Source organism: Sinocyclocheilus anshuiensis, unplaced genomic scaffold (genome assembly GCF_001515605.1).
Source record: "Sinocyclocheilus anshuiensis isolate Anshui unplaced genomic scaffold, SAMN03320099.WGS_v1.1 scaffold955, whole genome shotgun sequence".
Taxonomy (NCBI): Eukaryota; Metazoa; Chordata; class Actinopteri; order Cypriniformes; family Cyprinidae; genus Sinocyclocheilus; species Sinocyclocheilus anshuiensis.
Window position 1 is genome coordinate 359,400 of NW_015546094.1, and position 12,593 is coordinate 371,992.

The 12,593-nt window shown below is 40.4% G+C and overlaps 1 protein-coding gene across 1 annotated transcript; it reads left to right on the forward strand.

The window, feature by feature from the left end:
- Positions 1-394: 394 nt before the first annotated feature.
- Positions 395-9,378, forward strand: LOC107700173 (mediator of DNA damage checkpoint protein 1-like). The gene is made up of 11 exons (XM_016501726.1): positions 395-436; positions 845-992; positions 1,116-1,706; positions 1,796-1,874; positions 2,868-3,841; positions 4,449-6,807; positions 6,871-7,699; positions 7,784-7,966; positions 8,425-8,550; positions 8,647-8,757; positions 8,849-9,378. Exons 2-11 carry the CDS (start codon positions 857-859, stop codon positions 9,056-9,058), a joined length of 5,598 nt encoding a protein of 1,865 aa, XP_016357212.1. The 5' UTR covers positions 395-436; positions 845-856; the 3' UTR covers positions 9,059-9,378.
- The last annotated feature ends 3,215 nt before the right edge of the window (positions 9,379-12,593 follow it).

Here is a 12,593-nt window from a genome sequence, read left to right on the forward strand (position 1 = left end):
TTAATGAAAACATTAAACACATGATATAGTAAAGTATAATATACATATGAGAGTAGTATGTGTGTGTATCTAAAATGTAAAATAAATAAAATATTAATTGTTTTATATATTATATTTATATATAATATATTGTTTTAAAATAGAGGTTAATAACTCAAATGCAAGGAAAAGTAAGAAATGTCTAAATTATTGTGTCTCAAATTCCAAATGGATTAAAAAAAAAAAAAACTTTCAAACACGCCCCTCTGCAGAAAGCGCAGAAAACACAGGCGCCTTCTATTCCTCAGATGTCCAATCAAGCCGCAGTGACGCATTATCAGCCAATCAGTGCAGACTCAGTTTCTGATAGACAGCTTGACTAGCGAATCAGTAGTGCTCCTTTTAAGGGCGGGTCTTAGTGCTCAGGAAATGGTTTCCAAGCGTTCTGCGTGATAAGGTAAGCGCATATTTGTTTTTATAAAATGAAGTAGTTCACGCACGATATGTCAGTGCAAATGTAAAAAATGATCATCGTGCATGTTTACCGTTGCATTTTGAAAGGAAACATTATTTCTGATTAAATATTCCTGAAAATTAGTACATATTTATTTTAGCCAAATAGGCATTGTTGCCAGTGTGGCACTTATGAACACTTACTCGTATACGAAATGATTAGAAAGTCATAGTAATGTCCTTATATCATAAAAAGTGTGTTAAAGTAAATTGTTTGTCACACATGCTTCCCCATTCACCAGAGAATGCTGGTAATATTGTATAATATGTTGCTTGTGTGTATAGAGCTTAAAACATCCATATTTACCTTGTGGTGGTATTTATGACAACCATATTTTCGATGATCTTTTAGCTAGAGAGGAGGATGGATGCCACTCAGCAGATCGACGATCCCTTCTCTGAAGAAGAAGAAGAACAGGAAGAGGAGGAGAAAGGAGGACCAGAAAGAGAACAAGTAGCAACACTAAAGGTGTTCAAAAATGACCACATACCAGAGACAGGTGAGTGCTCTTATTGACTACCTTATATATAGAAACTTTTATATAGAAACTAATATTATCTGTGCATTATTGAAATTATGACATTGCCTTCTCTTTCTTTTCTCTCTTCACACGTTCAATCAGAATTCCCTCTCTACATCGGAGAGAATGTCATTGGTCGTGATCCTGCTGCCTGTTCTGTTCTGCTTCCGGCCCGATCTGTATCCAGTCGGCATGCTGTCATCTCCATCTCGGTGTTCCGCTCTAGCAACGATCGTTTTGGTAACGGTGATGATGTAGAAGCACTTCTCTGGGACATGGGCAGTTTGAATGGAACCAGAAAAGGCAGATTCAAGCTGACGCCTCAGGTCCGATACGCTTTGACCGAGGGAGAGAGTGTGGTGCTCGCTGATGTGCCATGTCAGTACACTGGCCTGAAGATCTCAAAGAAAGATACACGCATAACTCCAGAGAAAGGAGGTGTGCCCAAAAAGGAGAAAACATTAAGTCCAGCATTTTCGAGTAGTGACTCGGAGTCAGAGTTGAGTAAATGTGTGCGGAATAGGTTGAATGTTAAAGAGAGGAGCGTTTTGCCTCCTGTGCCTTTATGGAGCCCTGAGGATGAACAACCCAAAATGAGTTCACCACAGTCAGCTCACAAACAGCCTGAGATCACCCTGGTGCCTGAATCGGACTCAGATGGAGAGAGTGCGCCGGAAGAGAGGAAAGATTTTGGTAGGTAAATTGAGATGCAAAGCATATTACTGGAAGATTTAATAACACACTATTTTCATGCTTGCTTTCTTTTTTCTTTATTGCTATAGTCTCAGCTTCTTCCTCTCATCTGTGTAGCTCGACAAATTCATCATTCCTGACCCCTGCAAAAAATGTCATTCCAGAGAGGTAAGTTAAATATGTTTTTTAATGTTCCCTTCTAATTTTCCCTGAACTAGTAAAAAAAAAAAAAAAAAACATAAAACGATTACGTAATGTTGATGTGCTACTGCATAGGGTAACTGATATAACTCCATTGAAATTGTATTTTGCCTAAATAAATACATAAAGTGCATCCAAATGTGATTGTTTACCCTCAAACTTGTATGACTTTATTTTTCCTAATTTTCCCTGAACTAGTAAAAAAAAAAAAAAAAGACATAATACGATTACGTAATGTTGATGTGCTACTGCATAGGGTAACTGATATAACTCCATTGAAATTGTATTTTGCCTAAATAAATACATAAAGTGCATCCAAATGTGATTGTTTACCCTCAAACTTGTATGACTTTATTTTTCTGTGAGTGACAAAAGAAGTTATTTGAATAATGTTTGTTTGTCATTTGTCTTTGTCCAAATTTTAAAGGTCAATAAGACAAAAATAAATAAAATGTGATACCCCCCCTCATGTGTTTCAAATTTATTGGCAGTCAGTCTTGTAATAGTTTTCAATGAATCACACCTAGTCACCTATTTAAAATGTATGGCCATTATGAAAGGAAAGATTTAATGTGATAAAGCAAAAATCACTTTTTTTAACATATATAATGGAATCTGTCAGTTTGAAAGTTCAATGCATGCCTGCTGTTGCATGGCTGAAAGTGCAGTTGCATATACTGTCTACACCGACAAAATCCAGTCATTTTATTAGAAATCCACGCAATCAAAAATTTGGGTTCAACTTGGTCACACAAATTGACCATGTAGACCAACAGAAAGCTGTGTGGTTTAAAAGTAACTTCTATGTAAACTGCGCTTCATATAGTTAAACCATTAACAGTAGACCTTTTTTGCCCTTGTGTGATCGCACCTTAGTGCTATAAACTGTGCAGTACACTTATGGATCGCAATATATTATCTCCCAATAAATTAGCTTCACCATATTTTTTTCCTTATCAGTGAGGATGAAAGTTCCATCACTCCATCTTCAGCCTCAATAGACCGGTTCAGACTGAGGCAAAACCCTGATGAGCCTTTTTCAAAATCATCTAAGCCTGGCCCTCTAGTCCTAAATCTGGACAGTGGCGTTGATTTTGAAGAAAAGGACATGGAGAAAAGCAAGCCTGAAGCAGAGGCTCAGCCTGAATTAGCTGCAAAGGTGGAACCAGTATCTTCAGCTGATCTTCATATGGACAGTGATACTGATGTTGAGGAAGAGGAACTAGAAGCAAGTAAGGCTGAACCACAGGCTCAAGAAGCAGTAACTCTTGATAAATCTGTCTCTTCAGTTGGACTTCATATGGACAGTGATACTGATGTTGAAGAAGAGAAAAGCAAGACTGAACCCAAGGTTCACACTGAAGAATCTCCAAAGGTGAAATCAGATCTTCATATGGACAGTGATACTGATGTTGAGGAGAATGAGGCTTCTATAACTGAAAATGTCTCCAAAAAGGAAGCAGTTACAGAAAGTCCTCCATCAGCAGCACCACCACATACAGAATTCCACATGGACAGTGACACTGATGTTGAAGATGATAATCCCATGAAGGTTTATATTGCAACAGAGGTCTCGCATGCCATTGGAGAGGGAAGTGATGTCAGGCCTACATCAGCTCCAGGGACAGAGCTCCACATGGACAGTGACACAGATGTAGATGAAGAGAATGAGGACAAGGAAAGGGTGAAGGCCAGAGGTCTTCTGTCAAACAGTGAAACAGATGATGAGGATCCTTTTAAACTTTTACCAGGCAAAGCTGTGAAGGCCGCACAGAGTCACAAGGTTTCTCTAGGTAGCAAAGCAGAGCAATCAGAAGAGAGCACCCGTAAAAAGCAAGAACATCATTCTCAAGCAAAGTCTAATCTTGAGGAACCAACCCAAGCTTTTGGCCACTTAGAAGAAGAGTGGGACTTACTGCCCACGCAAGCATACGGTAAGCATCCCACCCACTTCCTTCTTAATCTCATTCTTTTTTTAAATTATAATATTCATTCATGTAGTCAGTACAGTTCAGTAAACAGTAAATTCTTAAAACCTCTTTTCTATGAAAGGGGTTTCAGACTTGGTTGCCAGAGTATGTTAGAGGTGCATGATACTAATTGCCACAAGTATTTTCAACTTTTCTTTAAAATGATAATTATAATTGGTTACAGTGAGGCATTTACAATAGAAGTCAATAGGTCCAATATGTGAACTGCAAAACTACAGCCACAAGATGTAAATATATGAAAAATGTGTTGATATTGATTTTAGTATGATAAAATGCAACATAACACAAATCTTAACCAAAGAATTACTAAAAAATTACCTTAGAATTATAGGCTTCAAATATTTGCTTTTACATCCTCCAAATATTTGCCTTGTTAACTTCCATAGTAGCTGTTTCACTGTAGCTTTTTTAGTCGAATGTGTCAAAATAATTTTTTGGGATAATCAATATTATGCCACTAATGCTATCAGTTGAGCTTAATTTATATTGAACCCATACAATTCCTTGTATGGTATTGTGTTATATGAATTGTGTTATATGCCAATTTTAGGAACTGCTGGAACCAGTGCTAGGCTCAAGCCAAAGCAGCTTGATCTTGAGGCTACACAGGCATATGGAACAGAGACAGACTGCGAGGAAGAGCAGGAGCCTCTGAACCATACCCAACCCTACTCCAACTTCTCAACTGCTGAAACTCAGCTCATCCCAGTAGCAAAGCCTGATGATGACGAGGAGGAGGAAGATAAAGAGACACAAAATGACTCTCACCTTTCCACAGCAGACACTCTGATCATAGCCAGCACCCCAAAACGGGAGGAGCAGACGCAGCCGTTTTCTCTTTTCACAGCCCAAACACAACTTGTCTGGGAGGGAGAAGACAAAGAGGTTTATCAGAATGAGCCCACCCAGCTCATGACTGACACCATTGAAGAAACGGAAAAGGGTGAGGAGGAGAACATGAAACGAGGTAGGAGAACCCATGGTGGAGGGACAGTACACAAAGGTAAAAACACCAGCTCCTGTTTTATAATTGCTGAAACTCAGCCCATGTGTGAGGAAGAAGAGGCAACAGATGCAGATCTGAGTGGGGATGGCTTTCAGAAACCAAGACAACAGGCTGAGAAATATGATTCTGCACATCTTGCTGAAAACAACTTCAGCTCCCATCTCACTATAGCTGAAACGCAACCAATGTGTGATGATGATGATGATGATGCACCAGATCAGGACAAAGTGGTCAGCAGTAGTCATATAGAAAAACCTTCCAGTTCCCATATCGCCATCGCAGAAACGCAGCCAATGTTTGAGGAAGATGAAGCACCAGAGGATGATCTGAACAATGAGGTCCGGAGAAGACAAACCGAAGGTGAGCCTGTACATCATATTGAAAAGGCCTCCACCTCCAATCGTGCCATCCCTGAAACACAGTCTGTTGGTGAAGATGATGAGGGACAAGAGGAAGAGCTCAGCAGCAAGATGTCCATCAGAAGATCACGCAGGTGTAGACCAAAAAAAGAGAAGGAAGTCCCACTACCTGCCGAGGCTGTTGTCGAACACACTATAACAAAAACACAACCAATGTGTGAGGAAGAACAAACTGAGGATCTGAAAAGTGAGGTCAGCTCTGGGAGACAGAGTAAAAGACAACAAGCACATGAATTCAAATCTCCAGAACTTGCTAAACTGGACTTGAAAGCATGTGTCACTATGTGTGAAGAAGAGGCACCATGTGAAGATCTGATTAATGCAGTTAGCACCAGACAGATAGATGAAGACAGATCCACAGAACTCCCAATACCCTCGAGCTCCCATATCAGCGTAGATGAAACACAGCCTATGCATGAGGAAGAAGAAGGACAGGAAAAAGACCTCAGCAGCAAGATGGCAAGCAGAAGATCACGAAGGGGAAGACCAAAGAAAGACGACGAGGTAACACAAACTGCTGAGGCTGCTGTTCATCAGACTATCAGAAAAACCCAACCAGTTCCTGAAGAAGTGATTGAAAGGGATGAAGATCTGAACAGCGGAGTGAAATCCAGGAGGTCCCGCAGAGGAAGGCAGATAAAAGAGGACAGCGTTCCACAACCTGCTGAAGCTGCCGTCAGCTCCATTTTTATTAACACAGAAATGCAGCCTGTTCATGAGGACAGAACTGAAAGGGATGAAGATCTGAGTGGCATCAGATCCAAAAGACCCTGCAGAGGAAGACAAAAAGATGAAGGTGAACCTGCACAGTCTGCTGAACCGAACTCTGATCTCAGTGTTGTTGAAACACAGCCCATGGTTGAGGAGAACGCCCAAGAAGAACCGAGTCTCAGAAGCAGCAAAAGACAGAGGAAAGACAAGACAGAGATGAAGGAGAACACCCAAGAAGAACCTAGTGGCAGAAGTAGCAGAAGACAGAGGAAAGACAAGACAGAGGTGGAGAGTGAGACCGCTGTATCTAGCAAAGTCCAAGGTAAAACTAGAAAAGGGCAGGAAGGAAAAAGAAAGAGGGGTAAAGCGTTGTCTGAGGACGAGGAAGAGAGTGAAGAAGAAAAAACCACAAGGAGAGGAACCAGACGGATGAGTATAAAACTGAAGTGTAGTGAAAATGAAGAAGAGAAAAAATTGGAGGAGAGGAATGCCCAAGAAGAGAAAGAGAGGACGGAGAAAGAGCGCCAAGAACGAGAGGAGACCGAGAGGTTAGAGACGGAAGAAAAGGAGAATGGGAGAAAGAAACGAGACGAACGTGAACCGAGAAAGCGGGCTGAATCCGAAATGAGACAAACACTAGAAAGGGAACAGAAGGAATTAGAGGAAAAAGAACAATTGAAAAGGGAAGAAGAGGAAAAAATTAGAAAAGAAAATGAGAGAATTCAGCGGGAAAAAGAGGAAAAAGATTGTTTAGAAAAAGAAGAGAAGGAGCGGTTTGAACGGGAGAGGAGAGAACTAGAAGAAAGAATTCAGAAGGAGGAAGAAGAGAAGAAAAGGTTGGAGAAGGAGAGGAGAGAACTAGAAGAACAAAGACGAAAGGAAGAAGAGGAAAGAATTCAAGAGGAGAAGGAAAGATTAGAGGCGGAAAGAGAACAATTAGAAAAGGAAAGACGAGAAAATGAGGAACGTCTGATGAGAGCAACAGAACAAAAAAAGACAAAGGAGAGAAACCATCAGAAACAAAAGAATGAGGAGGACAAGACAGAACTAGAAGCTCCTCTAGTTCCTCCAGCCAGACGAACACGCCGCTGCTCAGGCTCCTCTATGAACTCGGATCAGTCTGTATCCTCACAACAGGAGGTGTCCAGCCAGAGGGGACGAGGGCGAGGCAGGGGGCGAGGCCGAGGGAAACAGACAGCTGATGAGCAACCCATCAGTGCTAGACAGTCTAGCAGGAGAGGAGCAGCTAGTGCAGTTGAAGACACAGAGCAGGACTCCAATTCAACAACCCGTTCCCGATCCCGCTCCAGTTCTAGAAGTTCTGAAAGATCTGCTCATAGTATCGGACCTTCGAACCAAGGGACGATAGGAAGAGGCAGAGGCAGGAAGAGTATGAAACTACCAGAACCGGAAGAAGTTTCCCAAGCTAAAACTTCTGGAAAAGGCAGGGGAAGAGGAGGAAGGCGTTCTGGTGTGGAGAATGTAAATGTCGGAATGGACAATGAGCGTGAGCAAGATGCTGAGGTGGTGGAGGACAGCACTGCTGTGCCCCAAACCAACAACAGAGGTCATAAGAGAGCAGCAAACACTAGAGCATCCCCAGAAGAGGCTCCTTCACCCACACCCAAGACTCCAAGGCGGTCTGTGTCTAGTCAGGCGCACAAGGTCACACGCAGCCTCAAATACAGACGTTTACTAGCAGGTTTTATCGCTGTGTGGCTGACACCAATTTGTCATCTACTCTTTTAGGTGTTATTCACTGGGCTGACAGATGAGGACGGAGAAAGTGTCGTCACCCAGTTAGGTGGAAGTCTGGCGAAAGGAGTAAACGATATGACTCACCTAGTGACTGATAAAGCGAGACGCACTGTTAAGTTTTTGTGTGCTGTTGCCAGAGGGGTGCCAATCGTGACTCCTGATTGGCTAAAGAAGGTGAGGTAGTGCATATTAAAGGAATATTCCTGGTACAACCTAGCCAAACCCAAAATCCATTATTCATATCTGACTTGTTTGTCAAATATGTGAAATGTTGTTTATTCCTTATTAAACTACTTTTTTAAATAGTTAAATCAAATTTTAATAATATGAATCTTCCATCTTTACCATTAATTGGTTGATAGTGTGATAGACCATCGCCATGGCCATGCTTCAATAACCCTACCCACTCACAACACATTAACATTTTTTTCTGAACCCAGAAATTTGTTAATGTATGTTTTGTCCATGTATTTCCTGGTCAAGAATGGTTTCTTATGATATTGCTGATTTGTTTCTATGTTTATGTTTGAGAAGCTGTTTGACAAGGGTTTCTAGCTGTGTAACTTGTACATAATACAGACTTTATTTTGAGCTCAACTCAAGCATGACAACATCCTCTCTTTCTCTCTCAGTGTGGAAAAGCGGGCCATTTCCTTTCTACTGATGAATATATATTGAAAGACACCGAGCAGGAGAAAAAGTTTAGTTTCAGCCTACAGACGTCACTGCAAACTGCCCAAACTCAACCCCTTTTAAAGGTATTAGTCCCTCACAAGCACATTAGCATATCAGACCCAAGCCTCAAGGTGTACCATTCGCATCATATATTTTCTCCCCTAATTTTGCTTTCATAGGGTTATGAGATTCACGTAACCCCTTCTGTGATGCCGGAACCGTCTCAAATGAAAGAAATCATCACCTGCTGTGGAGCACGCTTCCTCCCCAAAATGCCCTCTGCTCACAAGGTACCCAGAACCAATGCATATATTCTCCTATTTCAATGCACATATTACATATTCTCATATTTTATTGCGATTTCTCCCTCTGTTTATTTAGGGGCACACTGTGGTGGTGTCTTGTGAGCAGGACACGGTGCTTTGTGATAAGGCAGTGAGTATGTCATTGCCCGTGGTCAGCACAGAGTTCCTATTGACTGGCATTCTGCAGCAGAGAGTTGACCTGCAGGCCTATTCTCTCACTTCCTCTCTCAACATGTCCAATCAGCCTGCGGCCCCCAAAGCTGCTGCCAGGGGCCGAAGAAAGTAGTGACAATGACATAGGAAAGGACTTGTTGTGTATTACATTTGTTCTAGTCTGTGATAGTATGTTTCAGTACAGATTGCTTAAGATGAATATGTGACACATAATATCTCAGTTTTATGAAGACTGTAATGGGTTAGATGAGATGCTGCTACACTTGTAACCACACACCCACTGATTCCTGTGAATGTGAGAGCTGGAGAGAGTGTGAGGTGGATGTCAATGAATGATGAGTGTTAGTGATGGGAGAATGAGCTCCTGTCATTTTTTAACGTATTACTTCAATAAACGCTTTCAAAGCCAAAATAAAGAAATATTGTGCGTTTTGCCCCTTTTGCATTCAAAAACTGTACTTAAAAACAATGTAGATAAAACAGCAAAATGGTTCAGTGCACGTTTATATACACAAGGGCGTTGGTCTCAGTGATGAATCGATCTGAAGAACACCTTAAAAGACCTTCACGTCGGTTCTGCAAAGGTTGGCTGTGTGTGTTCAGATCCGCTGACACGCCCATGAGGGGTTGAAGCGCCGGCCTTTACCGACCGCACTCGAGACGCTGCAAGATACTGGACGGATTCCTAAGGTGCATCTTAGTCCTTAAGTGATCTTCGAGATAGGAAGCTGAAAGGAACGAATAGCGGATTTTCCTTCTATTACAGACTATCAGCTGAGGAGGGTATTGTAGGTGAGCGGTGAACACGGTAAGGGAGAATGTCAATTTTGCGGCAGGGATATCATAAATGGGCAGCTGGCTTTGGCTTGCAGGAATTGAAGGGTTAAATTCTGCAGTTTCGGATTCGTCTGGTACTTTTCCGATTGGATAAAGTTGCTGTTTGCTGTTGGAACGCGAATAAAATGAGATGTAAGATGCATATTTGGTCATTTAGAAGAACATTTCGGCTTGTCGAAGAATAGATTTGAGCTCGTTTCTGCATAGCATTACATTAAATGCCCCGTCCGCGCGAGAGCGCCGGTTCAGCATACTGTTTTAACATGAAATGTTGATATTAAAATACGCACTGAGATTAAATTAACGATGAGAGCAAATATTATCATTGTATACATATTTATCGCGATAAGATGTAACTATCATTTTAATAATAACATTAATAATTTAGATTTTATATTCTCAGGGAGTGCACAGCTAATTTTGCCGGTACTGCGGCTCAACTGGCCTGTATCATTTTGTGGTCTATGCACCATCATAACCCCTACATGTGTAGGCGATCTTTCTCAGCTTGTGACCGACAGAAAATTTGTTTGACTGGCAAATATTTTTATGATTGGGAGGGGGAAAAGATCATAACACAAGGTTTTCGTCAGAAACAGAGGGGAGATGTGAGCTGCCGCCGCCCCCGCCGCTTATAACACATGCGGACTGTGTCTCAAACCCCATTCAGATGCTTAACTAATAGGCTACGCCATATTCTCAACCATAATGATGCCTAAAAATGGAGCCTAGGTAGTCAGCTCACTAGGTTGTGAGACACAGCCATGATCTCATCGCCTTTCATGTCATATCAGACCCTTTTAACTATTGCATTGAACTGATCTAATTCCAGGCTTTAAAATAGATTATGATCCAGGAGATACTGTAGTCAAATACTGTAGGTCTGAATGGAATGATCTGTAAGTAATTTCCAGATGCCCCATCCTGGTCTCTTAGGAGATGACCTGCTTCTAACATCAATAACCACATATGAATTTGGTACAGCACCTTTCCAAAGGTTGAGGTTGATTTCCCTGAGCTCCTATCCATCTCTTGTTATTTCCCTGCTTGCTACTGGCATAATTTACCAATATGTAATATTGCAGTTCATATATCTGCAGCAGGTTGATTTGAGCTCCTATTCATCTTTTGTATTGTGCTCAGGAGAAAAGCATGTTGTATGTGAGCATCCTGTCGCCCGGTCTGCATTTCTGCCATGTTTTATGCATGCTGTGTCTTATAGGAAAGGAACTGTGAGCTTGCTGTAAGAGGTGTCATACTGAGAGAAAGAGAGAGAGAGAGAGAGAGAGAGAGAGAGAGAGAGAGTGAAAGCATGTAAGTGGACCAGATGGCACTTTGTCCATATGAAACTAAAATAGTGCCGACGCATTTACACACCAGCACATGTGTTTTATTGTCTAGAGAGAGAGATATGCTCATTTGCTGTTTTTTCTAATTTTTGCAATTGAGTGGCAATAAAATGTTCATATGCAATAGTTGAGCGTCTGGGCAGAAGTCTGTTATGAAATTACTGAATGGCCTAAATGCATGTCTGCTGTTCTGGATGCTTTCTTCGCTCTCTAATATGTCTGGCCTGGCAAAGGTTTTCTTAGGATTCTTTCTATGTCATTATGTGTGAAGTGTTGGCTTCTTTCAGACTGTGAATTAATGTGTTTGTCCTAATATTTCCACATTACATATTACCATACATCATACCAACCATTATACCACCTATAATAAAATTAAAATGAATTATAATTTATATAGCCTATTAGGATAAGTGTAAGTTTAGCACAAATTATAATTTGTACCTCAAAAGGGTTTCTGTATCATTATCAACATTACATAAGTGTTGTAACAGAAAAAATGTGAAAATATTTTAGGGAATTTAAAATAGGGAATTTTAAAATTTTTTCAAAATTTTGGGGGGAAATTTCCAGGCCAGTAAATGTATTGAAAGTAATAATATATTTTTTATTTCTATAGGGAATATACTTATTTTATCTTTTACTCCAAAATGTTTAATTGGCTAAATGTTTTTTTTTTTCAAACCCCATAAAAAATAGTAAATAATAGTAGTTATGAGTAAGCCCACATGGAATCTGCTCTGAAAAGAAAGTTCTGCATTTTCTGCCGATTTGAAACTATTTGTATTTAGACTGTCTATTTAGTTTTAAACATCAGAGAGAGACTTTTTGTAGAACAAACCAGGCTAACAGACTGAGTCTGATTTCATTTTCTCTCACATTTTTAATGTCTTCAGTCATTAAATCTCCTTCTGATTATTAAGATAATGATCCACCCAGTTGATGCCATATGCTTCTCATTCCATTTATACTGACAGCATTTTATCTAAAAGTATAATTTATAATGAAATTTATTTCTGAGATGTCTTAACTGGGAATCTGAATAATAAAATAACTGAAACAAGACTGTTGCTTATTATTTATTATAAATCTCTCTGAGAATCCAGATCAATGTTGGTTAGATAAGCAATGCACAAGACAAGCCAATAAACCCACAATTACTGACACGTCCAAATAGCTCTTTAAAGAGGCTCATTTGTCAACAGAGCCCTTTTAGATCCATGGCCTGATGATCTAAGCCAGAGCTGACACATCAGCCATAAAAGCTGAAAAACAGAGCCATAGACATCTGTCTAACATTAACATAAAGTAAATTGTTTTACCATTACACCCTATTCACCGCTCCACATCAAAGCTCTCAATTGATCTGTGTCCATTTGCCATTTTTATCAGTTTTATCCTTTTTATCCTCAATAAAACTTACACATTCACAATGTCGGTGTTTATCATTTAAATCCTCTATGA

Excerpts from the sequence above, each read along its gene's own strand:
- LOC107700173 (XM_016501726.1), top strand. The coding sequence starts at position 857 with ATGGATGCCACTCAGCAGATCGACGATCCCTTCTCTGAAGAAGAAGAA. Across the intron at positions 7,700-7,783 it reads TGTCTAGTCAGGCGCACAAG|GTGTTATTCACTGGGCTGAC; the intron begins GTCACACGCAGC and ends CTACTCTTTTAG. Across the intron at positions 8,758-8,848 it reads AAATGCCCTCTGCTCACAAG|GGGCACACTGTGGTGGTGTC; the intron begins GTACCCAGAACC and ends CTGTTTATTTAG.